The sequence below is a fragment of the Chlorocebus sabaeus genome, chromosome 2 (assembly GCF_047675955.1).
Source record: "Chlorocebus sabaeus isolate Y175 chromosome 2, mChlSab1.0.hap1, whole genome shotgun sequence".
NCBI lineage: Eukaryota > Metazoa > Chordata > Mammalia > Primates > Cercopithecidae > Chlorocebus > Chlorocebus sabaeus.
The window spans coordinates 20,608,716-20,628,040 of NC_132905.1; the positions used below are offsets into that span (position 1 = coordinate 20,608,716).

Below are 19,325 nucleotides of genomic sequence, written 5' to 3' on the forward strand. Positions count from 1 at the left end.
GCCTGCTGGAAGCTGGCTTCAGGGCCTTCCAGTTACTAATTAACAACTGGACCTGAATTACCAAGCTGGCTGCACCCACTGGCTCCTGGATGGGCACTGCCTGGGGGACTCTCTGAATTTTTAAAAGCACAACTTGTCATGTGACCATGGGTAACTGACTTCAGCTCCCGGAGCCTCATGTGAATTGCTGATGGATGTTGTGTCCTGCTGGAGGGAGGGTCTCTGAAGTCCCTTTCAACACTGGAACTGCCGCACTCTCTCAAGGTCCAGCTTAAATGCTGACTCCTACACAGCCTTCCCTGATTCCCTCCGCTGAGTCATCTTCCCTTTCGCTTGGAACCTAGTGAACCAGCAACTGAAAGGTTGGTCTCACACAACTCTCTCCTCCACCCCTTCCCTAATGGGGGCCACCAGCCTCTATGTTCAGTCCTTTCATGGCAACTTCCAGGGCTGGGCAGTTCATTTCCCCCTGAGCCAGCCTCTGGCAATTTCTTGTGTTAAGCCAAAGACTGCCACCCAGAGCTTACCCAACCTAGCACTGCCCTGGCACCGTTCGGGGAAAATCACAGCTGAGTTGAAACCTATGCCCCACTCTGCCCTTCAGAGATTTGAGGCTTAGGAACCAGAGATTAGCTCACCCTGGAGAACAGGGAAGGCTTTCTTGGGGGTTGACCCAAAGCGTCCCAGGCCCTGGGTTCTTTTGTTTTTTGAGACGGAGTCTCGCTCTGTTACCCGGGCTGGAGTGCAGTGGCATGATCTCGGCTCACTGCAAGCTCCGCCTCCCGGGTTCATGCCATTCTCCTGCCTCAACTTCCCGAGTACCTGGGACTACAGGCGCCTACCACGCCACCACGCCTGGCTAATTTTTGTGGTTTTAGTAGAGATGAGGTTTCACCATGTTAGCCAGGATGGTCTCGATCTCCTGACCTCGTGATCCGCCCACCTTGGCCTCCCAAAGTGCTGGGATTACAGGTGTGAGCCACCGTGCCTGGCTGGCCCTGGGTTCTAATTGGACCCCTGGACAGGTAAGGAAAGCTCTGCCCTGTGACCCCTCCTCAGCAGGCTGACTTTCACATTGCTTCTTCCATTGCCTTTCCATTAAAATGTCAACAACTTTCTGGTAATTCTGGTGCCTTAAACACTGGCTGCTCTGCTGTGCTCTGGAGGAGCCCTGCATGGCCACACACCCCACCTCCACCAACATACATAGCAGCAGGTGTCTGGCCCTGGTCCAGATAGGGGAGGTGGCTGGCCCAAGTGCACAGAGCAAATCAGGGCAGCACACAAGGTCCTGCCCTTTTCCAGAGCTCCTGCTGCTGCTGCTGCTGTGCCACCAAGCTCCTTCTCCCCTGCTCTTCCAGAGCTGGTTAAAAAACACCCCACATACTGGCATTGGTTGCATAAAGTGTATCAACTAATTCTAACTTACAGAAGAATGTCAAATAAAAAGTGAAAGCTTTCCCTCCAGCCCATCTTCAATCTCCTTTCCAGAGGTAGCTGCTGTTAACTAAAGGGTGACAATCGGGCCGGACACAGTGGCTCACGCCTGTAATCGCAGCACTTTGGGAGACCGAGGAGGGCGGATCACGAGGTCAGGAGATCGAGACCATCCTGGCTAACTCGGTGAAACCCCGTCTCTACTAAAAATACAAAAAGCCGGGTGTGGTGGCAGGCGCCTGTAGTCCCAGCTGCTCGGGAGACTTAGGCAGGAGAATGGCATGAACCTGGGAGGCGGAGCTTGCAGTAAGCTGAGATCACACCACTGCACTCCAGCCTGGGCGGCACAGTGAGACTCCATCTCAAAAAGAAAAAAAAAAAAAAAAGAAAGGGTGACAATCCTTCCAGACTTTTGTCTATGTCTTAATCTATATATATTAATCTGTATGTATTAATCTATATAACTGCGTCCATTCTTTTCCAGAAAATGGTCCATCAGTAATTCACTTTTTTTCATATATACATCTTTTAAGCAGCTGCACCACACTTCAGTGTGGGGTTTTCACTACCCCTATTCCCTATTCACTGTTCCTTCTGATGGACATTTAGACTGTCGGCAGTTTCACAATATTTCCAACAAGGCTGCAGAGAACCTCTCTGCTTTAATATCCTGTGGCCTTCTGCTAGTATTTCTAACAGATAAACTCTTGTACATGTGAGTGCTGGGTTAATTATGAACTATCTACCAAATTATTATAACAAGTTGTGCCAACCAACGTGGCTAGCAGCAGTGCTGAACTTGCCCTTCCCCCTCAGTGATACTGCAGGAAATGGCCAAGGTCACTCGTGCAGATATGTGCAGATAGTCCACTGCAGATATGCGTCTCCTTCCCATCTTCCTCTCTTCCTTCTTTCCCCTCCCACCCTCCCTGGCTGGACTTTGTTGTTTGGGTATGAAGGTCAAAGCCCTGTTCTCAGGCATAAGGGGAAAGCAAGAGACTTAACCAATGGAAATCCACCTCCAGAAATGTTTCCTGGACTTTGACATTCCTCAGCCCACTTTTCTGTCCTTAGTCTGGCTCCAGCCCTATTCCCACCCCCAGCCCCAGCTGCAGATTCACCCATAGGCAAAGGGAATAACAGACACAGGGCCACCAGAGAAAAATCTGTTATCCACATGGGCTAAGAGAAAGACTCTTGGGCAAACATAGCCCAGATATGGGCCCCAGTTTCCTTTTTGGAAACATTTTTAGAAAGTAGTAAGTGTACAAAGTGTAAAATCAAATAATGAAAAAGATCAGTTCCTTGCCCCATTTCTCATCTTTTTAAGCTGCTTTCCTTGGTATTTACCTCCATATATCTTAATAGTCTTATACTTCTATTCTTCCATCTTTCAGTTTAAAACATTTTCAAGTGGTTTCTTTACTACTATAGAATATGAATACTTAGATTATGCCCATGCAAACACACACTTCAGCTTTTCCTGAATTTACAGTTGCTTCATTTGGTTTTAGAAATTGAACATATTCAATATATATAATTATTAGAGAATTATATATAATTATGTGTACATAACTCTTTGATAAAGCTAAAATATCCTCTTGATACATTAATATATCGGTTTCAGGGTTTTTTTCCCCCCCATTTTTCTTAGAGCCTTTCATCCTCCTACTCTAACCTAGACAGCTGTCCAGAGGTGAACCTGGCCCTTCCTTTCCCATCACTCTGGAAACCTGTCCCCACCTCCGCCTTTTTTTCTTTTGAAATAAGAGTCTCTCTCTGTCACCCAGGCTGGAGTGCAGCGGCATGATCTCGGCTCACTGCAGCCTCCCACTCCCAGGTTCAAGCAATTCTTCTGCCTCAGCCTTCCAAGTAGCTAGGATTACAGGCACGCACCACCACACTCAGCTACTTGTTTTGTATTTTTAGTAGAGACAGGTTTTGCAGTGTTGGCCGGGCTGGTCTCAAACTCCTGGCCTCAAGAGATCCACCTGTCTTGGCCTCCCAAAGTGCTGGGATTACAGGCGTGAACCACTGTGACTGGCCTGGAAAATCCCCTTTGTCTCTTTCCGTGGTGTGTCCTGCTTCTCGGATCCTATGTCTTCCTCTTTTAAAAGGAAATTTATTGTGGTAAATATAAAATTTGCCATTGTAACCATTTTTTAAGGGTGCAATTCAGTGTCATTAAGTATATTCATGATGTTGTATAAACATCATTATCTAATTAATAAAAAATCTGTTTTTATCACCCCGAAGAGAAACTCTGTAATTATTAAGCAATGACTCCATATTTCCCCTTCCCCACAGTCCCTGGTAACCTCTAATCTATTTTCCATCTCTATGATTTTGCCTATTTTGGATATTTCATATATGTGGAGTATTTGTTCTTTCGTGTCTCTTTTTTATTTTTTTGAGACGGAATCTCACACTGTTGCTCATGCTGGAGTGCAGTGGTGCGATCTCGGCTCACTGCAACCTCCGCCTCCTGGGTTCAAGTGACTCTCCTGCCTCAGCCTCCTAAGTAGCTGGGATTACAGGTGCCTGCCACCACACCCAACCAATTTTTTGTATTTTTAGTAGAGATGGGGTTTCACTATGTTGGCCAGGCTGGTCTCAAACTCCTGACCTCGTGATATACCTGCCTCAGCCTCCCAAAGTGCTGGGATTACAGGTATGAGCCACCGCGCCTGGCCTCATTTATTTCACTTAGCGTGTTTTCGAGGTTCATCCAGTGGTAGCAAGTATCAGAACTTTATTCTTTTTTGACTGAATTAAGATTCCATTGAATGGATAGACCATATTTTGTTTTCTGCTGATGATGACATGGGTTGTTTCTACCTTTCAGCTGCTGTGAATAATGCTGCAATGAGCATAGGCATACAAGTATCTGTTTTCAAATCTTTTGGGTATATACCTAGGAGTGGAATTGCTAAATCATATAATTCTATGTTCAGCTTTTGAAGGAACTGCCAAACTCTTTTTTTCAGCCTACATCATGCTTTGAATGCCAAACTCTCTTCCATAGCAGCTGCACCATTTTACATCTCCACTACTACAGGGGCTCCAATTTCTCCACAGCCTCACCATTTTACTTTCCTTTTTAAAAAAATTATAACCATCTTTTTTTTTTTTTTTTTTTGAGACGGAGTCTCGCTCTGTCGCCCAGGCTGGAGTGCAGTGGCCAGATCTCAGCTCACTGCAAGGTCCGCCTCCCAGGTTCTCGCCATTCTCCTGCCTCAGCCTCCCAAGTAGCTGGGACTATAGGCGCCCACCACCACGCCCGGCCAGTTTTTTGTATTTTTTAGTAGAGACGGGGTTTCACCGAGTTAGCCAGGATGGTTTCGATCTCCTGACCTCGTGATCCGCCCGTCTCGGCCTCCCAAAGTGCTCGGATTACAGAATTATAACCATCTTAATGGGTAAAAAGTGATATCTCATTGTGGCTTTAATTTACATTTCCCTAATGCCTAATGATGTTGAACAACTTTTCACAGGCTCACTGGCCATTTACATGTATTTTTTTGGAGAAATATCTATTCAAGTTGTTTGCCCATCTTTTAACTGGGCTTTTCGTTGCTTGCTTTTAGGAGTTCTTTATATATTCTATATATTAAACCCTTGTAAAATTTGCAAATGTTTTCTCCCACCCTGTAGGTGCTTTTTACTCTTTTGATAATGTCCTTTGATGCACAAGTCTTTAATTTTTATGAAGTTCAATTTTTTTTTTTTTTTTGAGACAGAGTCTCTCACTGTCGCCCAGGCTGGAATGCAGTGGCGTGACCTCGGCTCACTGCAATCTCCACCTCCCGGGTTCAAGCGATTCTCCTGCCTCAGCCTCCCGAGTAGCTGGGACTACAGGCACGTGCCACCACACCCAGCTAACTTTTGTATTTTTAGTACAGATGGGGTTTCACAATGTTGGCCAGGATGGTCTCGATCTCTTGACTTCATGATCCACCCACCTGGGCCTCCCAAAATGCTGGGATTACAAGTGTGAGCCACCGTGCCTGGCCATGAAGTTCAGTTTATCTATTTTTTCTTTTGTTGCTTATGCTTTTGGTGTCATAGCTAAGAATTCATTGCCAATTCCAAGGTCATGAAGATATACCTTTATGTTTTCTTCTCAGGGTTTTATAGTTTTAGTTCTTATATTTAGGTCATCAATACATTTTGAGTTAATTCTTGAATATGGGGTGAGGTAGGTATCCAATTTAATTCTTTTGCATGTAGAAATCCAGTTACCCCAGACCCATTTGTTGAAGAAACTGTACTTTCCTCCATTTAATGGACTTGGCATTCTTATTGAAAATCAACTGGTTATAGACATATGGACTAATTTTTAGACTCTCAATTCTATCCTATTGGTCTATTTGTCCTTATGCCAGTATCACACTGTTTTGATTACTGTGGCTTTGAAGTAAGTTTTGAAATTGGTTTGCTCTGACTGGGCGCGGTGGCTCATGCCTGTTATTTCAGCACTTTGTGAGGCCAAGGTGGGAGGATCACCTGAGGTCAGGAGTTTGAGACCAGCCTGGCCAACATGATGAAACCTTGTCTCTACTAAAAATACAAAAAATTAGCTGGGCATGGTGGTGGGTGCCTGTAATCCCAGCTACTCAGGAGGCTGAGGCAGGAGAATTGCTTGAACCCAGGAGACGGCGGAGGTTGCAGTGAGCTGAGATTGCACCGAGTTGAGATTGCACCATTGCATTCCAGCCTGGGTGACGAGAGCAAAACTCTGTCCAAAAAAAAAAAAAAAAAAAAAAAAAAAAAAGAAGGCAGGCAGGCAGGCAGGAAGGAAATAAATACATCAGTTCATTCTTCAACTTTGTTATACTTTATCAAGATGGTTTGGACTATCTGAGGCCTCATGCAATTCCATAGGAATTTAAGGATCCATCTTTCCATTTCTGCATGAAAAAAAATAATCAGCTGAGATTTTGATAAGGATTGCATTGAATATGTAAACCTCTTTGGGTAATATTGACATCTTAACAATATTAAGTCTTCCTAGCCATGAACACAGATCTCTTTCCATTTAGTTAGGTGTTCTTGAATTTCTTTCAGCAATGTTTTCTTTTTTCAGTATACAAGTTTGTTCAGTTTGTTTTTGATATAATTTGTTTTCTCAGTTAGAATTAGAATTTCTCTTATTAGAATTTCTATTAATCATCTATTTGGGCCTCCAACTAGTCCTCTGATACATTTTCTTCTTTCCCATTTCTTATCTTTTCTTTCTTTTTTTTTTTTTGATGTGAAGTCTTGCTCTGTCACCCAGGCTGGAGTACAGTGGTGTGATCTCGGTTCACTGCAACCTCTGCCTCTCGGGTTCAAGCGATTCTTCTGCCTCAGCCTCCTGAGTAGCCGGGATTACAAACGCATACTACCACATCTGGCTAATTTTTGTATCTTTGGTAGAGACAGGGTTTCACCATGTTGGTGGGTCTGGTCTCAGACTCCTGACCTCGTGATCTGCCTACCTTGGCCTCCCAAGTGCTGGGATTACAGGCATGAGCCACCAGGCCTGGCCTTTTTCTTTTTATTCTACCTGCTGGGAAATGTCCTCAACTTTATCTTTTGACCCTTGTGTTGAATTTTTATCTCCGTAATCCCATTTTAAATGTCCAAAAGCCCCTTCTTGTCTCTTAATGTTTCTTTTCCTTTTATTGCAGCCATGGCTAGTAGAAGATTAGCTTCTGATAAGTGGAAGCATCAAGTCTTCCACTGTAATAGGAAAGAAAACAGAATGAATGTGGGTGGGAGGAGACATGCAGATGAGATGGCAGGAAGGTGAAGGTGTTTCTTCTGATGACTTCCACTTTCTCTGTGACATGGATGGTGAGGACATCTGTCAAGACAATGGGGTAGGAGGTTTGAGAAGCATGAAAAGGGAAGTTAGAGCTAAAGCCCCCAAACCCCAGGTGCTTCCTGGGTAGCCCTGAGGGTTCAGTTCACATTGAAGGCAGGGACCACCACTCTATCATGGCACCCGTCTCGGTCAGGTAGGTTCCCAGTTACGGTGTGGAAAGGTGCCACTTTCCCACCTGCTCGTAGTCTCTGGGAAGCGTAACAAAATCTAACTGTTCAGGTTGACATTTCCCCATCTGAAAGTTTGATGTTTTCATTTTTTATTTGAGCACCAGGATAGAGCACATCGGTGCAATCACAGCTCACTGCAGCCTTGAACTCCTGGGCTCAGGTGATCCTCTCGCCTCAGCCTCCTAAGTAGCCGGGACTACAGGCATACGCCATCATTAAAAATAATTATTTTTTTTATAGAGACAGGATCTAGCTATGTTACCCAGATGGTCTTGAACCCCTGGCCTCAAGTGATCCTCCCTCCTTGGCCTCCCAAAGTGGCTAGGATTATAAGCGTGAACTACTGTGCCCAGCCTGATATTATTATTTTAAAATTTAGAGGTTTCATTGAATTTTCTGCCCTTGACCATTTACCAAATATCAAGGATCAGGCTCTTTTAGACACTGATCTCTGGGAGTTCCCACTGTTTACACTTTCAATGTAGACAGATGTACCCATTTATCCTTATCCTTTGTTTGTTACCTTAAAAACTGTAAGTACCCCTAACTAACGACAAAGAGAACACTTTAGTCTCTTCAGTAATGCCACTACTGATAATCATTTTGTGTTCTCTGGATGTTTTATCACGAAAATAGAAACAGACTCTGGCTGAATGTCAGTTGTTCAAGTTTATTTATGTTGTTTTGATACACCGACAAATCACACCACATTTTGTTTGTAACTTTTTCTCCCTCAAGAGTCATCTTAGCTTAAGCCAGAAGATTCTCTTAAAAAACACACACACACACATGTGCACACACAACAGGCAAGTACAAAAATGTAACCCCACCAAAGTGCATGTGAATGAAAGTGCAAAAAAGGCTTCATTTGCAAACTCTGAGATCATTCTCTCTGCTTGAGAACATAAACAGAAAGGTCCTAACTGCCCTAGGCCTGGGCTGATCAGGGGCTGGGCGAGGCTGCCAGGGGCCAAAATATAAGTGGCACCTGTTGCTAAGAGGGCAGAGGGCACCAGGAATCTCTGCCAACTCCCTCCCCTCTCTGCAGTCCCAGGTCAAGGTGCAATAATATCATTTGGGGACAGAGTGGGGGTAAAGGGGCAGTGGGGCAGACAAGAGGCAGATTTCTTTCTATTTTTTAATGATTTGGTTTCTTTCCAAAGAGTTTGACAATAGTGCAGAAAGTGCTGAGGCCTCAAAGTTCAGAGGCCTGGGAGCCCTTTTTTCCAAGGCCCTTGGTCCATCTTGCCTTTACCATAGGCAAGCATTAGGCAGATCCGAGGGCAAAGGCCCTCCTAGCCCCTCTCCTTAGAAGCTGTGAGGTCCCACAGCACCAGCCATGAGTACTTGCTGCCTTCTCACTGCACAAAGTCAGTGAACATCTCTCGTCTTTTAGAGGAGCAGACTGAGGATAAGGAGCTGATGAGCTCTGCCACCACCCAGAAAACCAAGATAAAAGCAGGGCTTAGACTCGTTCTTCTTTACTCTTGGCCAAGGGGGTACCAATGTCACCCCTGTAAACCCAACCTTTGCTGTGTGGCAGGGCTTGCCTAGCTTCCTTCCAGGAAGGCTGTGCTCAAAGCTGCCTCTAAGCAGTTGAAAGGGAAGGGACACCTGAAGCCCTGTGGGAGCTCAACTGTGGGAGCTGAATGGCTTCCTCAAAAAGCTGTCCAGCCCATGGGAGAGAGGGGCCCCTACTGGGTTGTGGTAGGAAATCAACAGAGCTCTGGGTTTTCCACTTCTAAGGTAAAAATAAAGCTCCAAATTTTAATAATAGCCCTTGGCATTTTCCCAACACTGAGCCTCACATCTGCACCCTGTCAAACACTTCTGAGAGTGCCACACACGCACACATACACGTGCACACACACACGCATCACATGATTGAGAGAAGGGGTCTGGGAGAAGGCACCGGCCCCACACTCTGCAGGCCCACAACAGCACCTGGGCACGGGAGGTTGGCAGTGACTCCTTGCCTCCATGTGGGGCTGGCTCCTGCCAGTGGCTCTCCCCCTTCCCACCCAGGCTGGGAGGCAGGTTTGGCAGTGACTCAGTGGAAGCTGGGTTCCTATGTGGACAGAGAAGTGGAAGTCCCAGAGCCCCACCAGGGACCTGGCTGGCAGTGCAAGACAGATGAAGAGCGGCAAGAAGGGCTTCAGGGACCCGGAGAATTCAGATAGAAAAGTTCACCTTCCTAACTCCCAACTTCAAGACTCTGCAAGAGCTAGTGGTAAACATTTAAGGGACACGCTGAATGATGTCATGGGGGTGTGTGCTATACAGAGTGCTACATTTTCATGGCAGAAGGCCTGGCAGACCTGGGGCCATCATCCCATGGGCAATACCTTGGCTGAGGTCCAAGGCTGCAGAGGACACTATTCCTAATTTCAGGCACCACTATGCCTGCTGAAGCTGCCCCTCTGGCCAAAGACCCAAGATTGTCTAACAAATTCTTATGCTGGTCTCCTAACCTAGGCTACTGACCAGGCTGGGCTTACTCCTTTCCAGACTCAACACATGAAGGGTGTGTGGAAAACAGCAGTGGAACCTCAACCTCTGCCATCTATAAAAGAGGCTCTAGCCACCTGCTCATTCTGCTGGAACTTGGACTTGGCATGGGATACTAAAATGTCAACTGGTCCAGAACTGGGCAAGTTCAGGAAGGCATCTTAGCTCAGAATCTCTCAATTCTGGGCAAAAGAGAGAAAGGCAGCTAGAGACTTCCAAGGGATCTTATGAAAACATGTTTCTGAGGTTCACATATCTCAGGGGGAAGAGCCAGTGGGGTCTGGCTGGGGGCACTGCCCAGGAAACGAAGCAGCAGAATGAGGGCAGCAAAACCAGCAGACAGAAAGGGAGGAGGTGCCTCCAGGAGTAAATACGTTTGTGGCAGGGTCATTCTTGGCAGGAGGAAAGGAGCCAAGAAGAGAAAAGCACACAGAGATACCAAAAAAGGGAAAGGGGCCTCAGATTGAAGGACTGCTGCTCTACTAGACTCTCCTCAACCGCTAAGAAAAAGACCCTTTGGTAATAAAATAAAAGTCCGCTGGAGCTGTGGGGCTGCCACAGTCCCACTGACTCCATGAGTAATGCCCCTGCCAATCACACCCTCACTGACATGCCTGGTGGCGAATGAGCTCTAGGACTTGGGGCTGGGTGCCTACCCTCCCCAGGGCTCCTCGGCTCCCATGTACCCTCTAAGAAGGACTAGCCCTGGTCAGATACAGGTGGAACATGGGGACGTGGGGGTATGAGGAACTCAGGCCAGGAAGAAAGCATCAGCTGGAGAGGGAGACCAAGCAGGGGCTGCAGGAGGGCCCAGCCCTGGGCCAGTCACTTTAAGGTGTCATCGGCATTTTTGAACATGAGAATGGCGTTATAGATCTTCAAGGCTGGGCCCAGCTTGACGCTCATGATCTTCACAATGTCCGCCTGTGTCAGCAAAAGGAAGGCCTCGCCGTCAATCATCTGAGGGGTCAGGGGAGGGACATGGAAAGTGGAGAAGAAGGTGGAAAGGGTCACGGGGCAGGGGTGAAGGAAAGGGAGGGGTGCACATGGGGAATAGGGGAGGGGAGGAGGAGTAAAGGATATGTGGAAGAAAGGGAAGGAGGAGAGAGGGGGAGAGAAAGGATCGGGAGAAAGGAGAAGGGAGGGAGAAAGGAAAAAAGGAAGACAGCAATGGGGACGGAGAAGGAAAGAAAGACAGCCACAGGTTTCCCCGTCTTCACACATTTGTTCTCTTTCTCTCTTTCTGCTGACTGGTCTAAGGTTTAGCATATGTATTTGCTAAATATCTTTTGAGTCCTCACAGACAGTGGCTTTGAGAAACCTGCTGTTGTTGTCCCCACATGACCTCATCGGTCAACCTTAGTGTTGCTAACAGCAAGACAAGCAGACACTGTGAGCATTCCGACATGAGGCAGTATGAAGTACACAGTATCACCTAGGAGTTTGTCTTGCCAAAAGCAGAGGTGAGCAGGGGGAGAGAGAGAGAGAAACAGGGACAGTGACAGTGAGAAATTTAACCTAAGTCTAACCCAGCCTTTGGAGCTAACTTTCATTTCTTGGGAAATACAGGGGATAGAGGAACAAGTTAAGTGACACCACAAGAAAGCAACAAGACAAATCCAAAAAACCACATTCTGAAAGACTTTTAAAACGTCATTAAAAAAGGAAAAACAAAGGATGGAGGGGCTCTTCTAGAATAGAAAAAACTTAAGAGACATAAAAACCAAAACCAATTATGTGGGCCTTGTTTGGATTCTGGCTCAAAAACTGCAAAGAGTATCCTAAGAACTGGGGAAATATGAATGCAGACTGGGTATTGGATGATATAAAGGAGTTACTTGCAATTTGGTAGTGGAATAACAAGATTGTGGTCATGTAAAGAAAGTCCTTAGTTTTTAGAGATGCAAAGTTATGTCCTCAGGGGTGAAATGTCATGATGTCTAAAATTTACTTAAAATTACTTCATCCAAATATAGGTGAAGCAAATATGGAAAATATTGGTAACTGTTGATTCTAGCAGCTAGGTATGTGGGTAGAGTCAAGGAGTGAAGTCAGTTGTGGAGGAGGGGATGGAATGAAGATAGCTGGGAGGCAGACTGTGGGGGTCAAGAGACTGAGCTGGGGGATGCTGTTTTTGAGGATATTCCATCCCTCCTATGCTCACCCCTCAAGCATCATAGCAATGAAAACACTTCTGTGTTGTTTCTTATGTGCCAGGTGCTGCTCCTAAGCACCTGTCATGTATTAACTCAGTTAATCCTCACAATAACCCTATGAAGCAATACCATTATCCTGATTATACAGATGAGGAAACCAAGGTAGACAGGCTACAGAATTTGCCCAAGATATACCTTGCTTATAAGTGCTGACCTGTGTTCTTAACCACTGTGAGAGCTGGGTAGGGGTATCCTATGGACATGACTCATGCAGCTCAGGGGACGATGCCGCCCAAGCCTGGCCCTGCCCCACAGTTCCGCGTGAGCCCTCCTCACACCTAGCTCCACAGACTGCACTACAGACCCTTCCCCAATAACTGGGTGTCTTCTGCCTTGCACCTCTGTTCCCTTTACCACCCCTGCCAGGAAGGCCTGCTCACCGTCAGCATGCTTCTCCCAGCAGTCAGAACTGTCCACTCCTTCCGCTCTGCCTAGAGTTCACACAGTTCCACAAACTCCCCTGAATTCTCCTTCCGCTCTGCCTAGAGTTCACACAGTTCTACAAACTCCCCTGAATTGTATGTATTTCTTCATTTGCCTTCCAGGAGCACCACGGGGCTGCTTACCTGACATAAGTCAGGTGCTCAGTAAATCCAGAAAGAATGAATGAAAGGATCTCCGAGGTGTGGTGACAACAGAACTGTATCTCACAGAGGCTGGCAATCTTAGAGGTTAAACGGAGGCAGGACAGAGTGGGGGAATGAACCCCATATATCTGTCCCCCCAGCAGCTCTGAGGAAACAGTTACCTGGTCCTTCCCAATTCACTAACCAAGGAGGCTCCGAAAACTGGCACTTCTGATGGCTAAAAACCTTCCCCCTCAAAAGAAAATGGAAAGTCTAGTAGCCAAATGTACCGATGAGATTATGTGCATTAAGCTTCCTTTCTAATGCTCTAAAATGACCCCTCAAGTGAAAAGGGGCTTCCCAGGTCTAAGATCAGGGTCTGGTGAATAAGCACATTTCCCCCTTCCTCAAGGAGTCTGCCATTCTATTCTCTTTCCAGCACCTCCTCGATGGGGAAGCACTGGAGAAACTGCTTGCCTGAGACACTGGGAGCTATGAGGGGGATGCCAAGTAGTCATCCCAGGAGGCAGCTCCTTTGGACTTGAGGAGCTCTCTTTGCTGACCCCCAGCAGATGTGTCTGTGTAGAAACATCCAGATTCAGACACCTCATGCCAGTCTGGCTCTGGGGCTTGCTCTGTCACCCAGGCTGGAGTACGGTGGCATGATCTCGGCTCACTGTAACCTCCACCTCCCAGGTTCAAGCAACTCTTCTGCCTCAGCCTCCTGAGTAGCTGGGACCAGAGGCAGGTGCCACCACACCCAGCTAATTTCTGTATTTTTCGTATAGACACGGTTTCACCATGTTGGCCAGGCTGGTCTCGAACTCCTGACATCTGGGATTACAGATGTGAGCCACCATGCCTGGCCTCTGGGGCTCCCTCTTGATGGTCCCACTGAATCAAAGAGCCTGGCCAGGGAGACCTTGAAGTTCAGGATATGAAGGAAAGGAAACCCTGGCAGAGTTAAGTATGTACTCTTACAGGAGTTCATTTCATTTCATTTCTTTTTTTTTTTTTTTTTTGATAGAGAGTCTTGCTCTGTGCCTAGGCTGGAGTGCAGTGGCATGATCTCAGTTCACTGCAACCTCTGCCTTCCAGGTTCAAGCGATTCTCATGCCTCAGCCTCCCGAGTAGCTGGACTACAGGCATGTACCACCATGCTCGGCTAATTTTTTTTTTTTTTTTTTTTTTTTGAGACAGAGTCTGGCTCTGTCGCCCAGGCTGGAGTGCAGTGGCCGGATCTCAGCTCACTGCAAGCTCCGCTCCCGGGTTCACGCCATTCTCCTGCCTCAGCCTCCCGAGTAGCTGGGACTACAGGTGCCCGCCACCGCGCCCGGCTAGTTTTTTGTATTTTTTTAGTAGAGATGGGGTTTCACCGTGTTAGCCAGGATGGTCTCGATCGCCTGACCTCGTGATCCGCCCGTCTCGGCCTCCCAAAGTGCTGGGATTACAGGCGTGAGCCACCGCGCCCGGCCCATGCTCGGCTAATTTTTTTGTATTTGTCATAGAGACTGGGTTTCACCATGTTGGCCAGGCTGGTCTCAAACTCCTGACCTCAAATAATCTGCCCGCCTTGGTCTCCCAAATTGCTGGGATTACAGGAGTGAACCACCACCCTGGCCAGGATTTCAGTTCTTATCATTCAGAGAACCCACTGGTATATGGCTCCTTGTGTATTGCCTGAGATTTCTCACTCACGGTAATTGCCAAGGCCCAGGTTTCAGGTTCTTCAAAGCAAAGGCCAGAGTCTGTGGCCTGGCAGTCTGAGACTAGGTAAGGGAACAATGGAATGACCTCAGAAAATCTAAGATGTTGTCTGTGTGCTGGTGGGTATGGGGAGTTTTGAGCCATATGATCAGGAAAAGGGTCATGTTCTGACCTTGAAGGTAGAGGAAAATGGATAAAATAAGTCATACAATAATCCACCCTAAGCAACAGCCTGCAGTGCTGTGGAGAGGTCCAGGGAATTTCCTAAAATTGAGATGATCAGGATAGATCTTGAGAGAGCCACACATGGAATGTTTAACACAGGTCAAGCTAAGATTTAATCAGCACTTTCAAAACCCCACTGGGACTTCTATGCTTTCACAGCAGAAAGGTGTGGTCTACCAGGAGCCCAAGAATATGGGACATTTGGGAAGCAGGAAGCTGCCAGTATCCATCTGGCTGCACAGTTAGCAGAGCCCATCGGCCCCTCTCCGTCCTCCCTTTCCTCTGGGCTCCAGGACACCTGCACATGTGGTCTTTCACGACCCTTACCACACTCTACCAGGAGCAACAACTTACAATTCTGTATCCCCTACCATGCAGAGAACCTTAAGAGCAGGGACCTGTTCTTATCTGCTTCAGTATCACATCACCTTATACAAGGCCAGGCACAAAGTAGACATCAATAATTATTTGCTGATGAAATGGCTACAATAAAGATGACAAAGAGAGGACTGGACAGACTACTCTTAGAGCCACCAGTAAAGAACAATCATAAGACCATCTATGCACTTTGCTCTAATTCCTCACTCATGAAGCAACCCTCTACTGGCTGGTCTGTGTCCCAGACGGAGAGCATCTTGATTGGTGTCCCTGAATATCCAATCATCAGTTAAGCCAGAGAGAGCCCACTCTTGGAGCATCGTCCTACCTGGGGAAACTGATGACATGGGCCAGACACTGGAGATGGTGATCCTCACATCCCATAAAGGTCCTGCTCCATTCCAAGACTCTATTTGATGCTGGCAGTCTACCAGTACACCTTTTCCCTTTGGCCACTAGTTTTCTGTAGCACAGACCATGCTGAACCAAGAGACACAGCAGATGTTCCTGGGAGACATAGCCCTTGTCCCAAGATGAAGAGAATGCAAAGCCAAGCATAGGCTGGAGGATGAAACTCCGCTGGCTCTGTAGCTGGCTGAACAACTACACTTGAAGAATGCTGACTTATGACCTGTGGTCAACCTACAGAAAGGTCTGAAACAGGCTGCCACATGGTTCTGCCTTCTCATAAAACACGGTAAGACTTGGACAAAGACACAGAAGGCTTAGTTATCAAATGTGCAAGCTGTACGAGGTTGGAAAGCCTTATTAACATCACAGATGAGAGAAGCAAAATTTAAAACAGGGCTTTAAAACCAACCAGATAACATTTAATAGGGTGGATGTAAAGTTTTACATTAGGTTAATTAAAAAAAAATCTCAGTGGTGCAAGTACTCACTGGAAAATTTCGTTCGACTGTAGTTGACATGAAAAGCACCTGGGGGCTTTTATGAACCCCAAAGTAGTGTGATGTGGCTATAATAAAGCTAGGGCAAACTTAAGTTTTGCCAACAACAACAAAAAAAAATAGAGTTCAAATCTAGGGGAAGAGAAAATAACCCTAATGTACAAGAAATTATGGTATACTCATAAAATGGAACACCAGTCAGCAATAAACAAACTACAGGTACAGACAACAACATGGAGAAGCCTCAAAAACATGACACTGTGCAGAGACAGACCTAGAAGATAACACGCCCTATGATTCCATTTATATGAGTTGAAGAACAGGCAAAGCTCATCTATGATGCTAGAAATTAGAAAAGTGGTTGTCTTTTGGGGTACGGACTGACTAAAAGGGGCTGAGAAAGAACTTTCTGGTATGATGGAAAGGTCTATATCTTTTTCTTTTCTTTTCTTTTTTTTTTACTAAGTTTTTTTGGTATGACTTAATATGAGAGGAAATGTCTATATGGTGATTGAAGAGTTCAAGGGCAGACATGTTGTAAAACCTGTGAAACTGTACTTTTAACATGTGTGCCTATCTCTCTATAGGCATTTTATCTCAATTAAAACACCTCTAGGGGAGCAGCACCCCAGCATGTTCTATGTCAGCCAGAGGCCATTGAAAACAGGGAGTTCAGCTCTGCACACATACATAAAGAGAAGAAGATCACCAACACAGAGGGCAAGGAAAGCACCTGGAAGCAGGAGGAGTTTGGGAGCTCCGCCACACACAGCTCAAAGGAGGAAACTGGCTGTGCTGGGCCTGGATACAGACACTCTTCCAGGGCAAGAAGAGCCAACTACTTTCTTTTTTTGTTTTTTGAGACAGAATTTTGTTCTGTTGCCCAGGCTGGAGTGCAGTGGTGCAATCTCGGCTCACCACAACCTCCGCCTCCCAGGTTCAAGTGATTCTCCTGCCTCAGCCTCCCGAGTAGCTGGGACTACCGGTGCATGCCACCACACCCAGTTAATTTTGTATTTTTAGTAGAGACAGGGTTTCACCATGTTAGCCAGGCTGGTCTTGAACTCCTGACCTCAGGTGATCTGCCCGACTTGGCCTCCCAAAGTGTTGGGATTACAGGCATCAGCCACTGCACCCGGCCGACAAAATTCTTTACTTAAGGGCAACTATGTACTAAAAGTCAAAACTGGTGTTTATTGTGTTCCCACCATATCAGTCATTTTGTATAGGTAAAGTGATTGGATCTACATGTTCCTCCATAATATTGCTATATTATATACTAGTGCTACACAGCCATATACTACATAAAGACATTTCCGTCAATGATTCCACATTTAAAACCATGGTCCCATAAGATTATAATGGAACATATACAGAAACCTGATACATGGCCCTTGATATTGGCATTGCAGATCAAGTAGGGGAAATGACTGATATTCAGTAATAATGCTGGGACATTTGTTTTTTCATGTGAAAATATACATATAAATAAAAATACATATAACATCTAGGTTTGTGTAAGTACATTCTATAATGTTTACACAATGACAAAATTGTCTAGTGACACATTTTTAAGAATGTATCCCCATCGTTAAGCAATGCATGACTGTAATTATACTAGACATTCTGGTATGATTCATTCATCATTTCCAATGCTCACAATGGCTCTGCAAGGTAGACCTCATTATACCCACTTTATCTCAATTTTACAGACAAGAAGATGCAGGCTCAGAGACAGTAAACAGCTCAAATTGACAGAACTGGGATTTAAACCCAGACTGTCTCCAAAGCTGACATTCTTTTTTAATCTACAACTCACTACTCCTTGGCTCTTGATTTTAAGTGTGTGTTAGGATCCTTGCAGTAAATCACAGTATCTGTGTCATTCAAAATACACTTTAATTATCAGCTATATTGGATTAAAGGTTAAAAAAAGTACACTTTAATTTACTGACTACAACTTGCGAAGCTAAGTTTGGCAAGCAAATGAGTGAGCAGAGAGCAGAGGAGTGAATGGACTCCTGTCTCCAGGACGCCTTTTCCTTCCTGAAGATGATCTGAGCACACAGGGTCCCCAAGCTGGGCCACAGTCCAGACTAGATTCTTCCCAGAGACATGGGTCACTCTGACTATTCTTGCCCAGTAGGGCAACACGGGTCCCTCCCTAGCTGAGGCAGCGCCAGTGAGGGCACCTGCTTCTTGCTGTCTTAAGGACACAGTGACCCCGGCTCTGTCTCCCACTCTGCACTTGCACCTTACCTCGTCTTTGAAGAGGCGTGCTTGGTCCTCACAACCTGTCAGGGTCTGAACAAAGCCGAAGACCTTGGAAACCAAAGATGACATGTTGACCAGGGGACAGAGCTTGGGCATGTAGGAGGGCTGGCCTCCACGGCCTAGGTGCTTCTGAGTTGTGCCAATGCTGCTTTTTCTCCCCAGCCTAAAAGGATCCTAGGGTTTCTATGCTGGCAGATATGCCGAGTTGGGCCCCTTGCTTCTGAGGCCTGGGACCGAAGTCTGCCTCTCCTGTTGGATTTCTGGCTGAAATAGCAGCACAGCCCCCGCCCCCTCTGCCATGATGGGCCTATTAGGAAGTGTCTCACTGGGCAGCCGACAGATGAGCACGAGGTAGTGCCAGGAGTGGTACCAGGTTCTACCTGACCTGGGCCTTTCCACCAGGGTATGGTGAGAGGGAGGAGGAGGGGAAGACAAGGATAAAGAAGGGCCCTCGCTCCTCACCTCATCGATGGTCCACTTGGCGACTGTCGAGGCTGAGATGCCCGCTACTCCTGGCAGGAGCTTGCAGTGCTGCTCCCAGCACACTGAGAGTGAGCGGTCAGGGTGGGCCGACAGGGCTGACATGAAGAGGGACTGGTGCACGACATCGGGCGTGAGTGCTGGAAAGCAGAGGCAGAGGCTGGCAGGCCGACGCTGAGGGCTAAACGGTTCCCGAAGCCCATGCATACCCACACCACTCAGGAGACTGGCTGGCAGAGTAGACAGGACCCCGGGCCCCTTCTGACAGCCTGTAGAGTCAAGAGGGTGAGCCATATCTCCTGACTCCTCATGCAGTGTTCACTCCTGCTGGTAAAGTGGCTCTCTCAAAGACTCTCAGGTCAGCTATTTGGAATGACCCTCGCCCCATCTCTCTGAGGCTGCACCACCCTGGGTCCTGCAAGGATACTCTCTTAGAGCTGCTGCAGCATCTCTAAAGACATAATTTTCTAGATGCCATGCATCAAAAGGGTCCTTAACATCCAAACAAGCTCAGCCTTGACGTCAGAAGTCCACTCCGTTTACTCTTCTTCTCATGGGTCCTTTCGGGCTACGACCAACTTTCTCAG

The 19,325-nt window shown here is 46.7% G+C and overlaps 1 protein-coding gene across 4 annotated transcripts in view; it reads right to left on the reverse strand.

Moving 5' to 3' along the window:
* Positions 1-6,632: 6,632 nt before the first annotated feature.
* L3MBTL1 (L3MBTL histone methyl-lysine binding protein 1) overlaps positions 6,633-19,325 on the reverse strand; it is a 45,697-nt gene continuing 33,004 nt past the window's right edge. For 2 of the 4 annotated variants that reach the window (XM_037982759.2, XM_073006491.1), the window contains 3 exons: positions 18,721-18,878; positions 18,244-18,306; positions 6,633-7,285 (listed from right to left, as the gene is read on the reverse strand). In XM_037982759.2, the coding sequence (XP_037838687.2) occupies positions 7,127-7,285; positions 18,244-18,306; positions 18,721-18,878 (380 nt within the window). In that variant the 3' untranslated portion in view covers positions 6,633-7,126. Of the gene's footprint in view, positions 7,286-8,126; positions 10,945-18,243; positions 18,307-18,720; positions 18,879-19,325 lie in introns of those variants that run through there. The other 2 variants (XM_008016955.3, XM_008016963.3) reach the window with 2 other exon arrangements.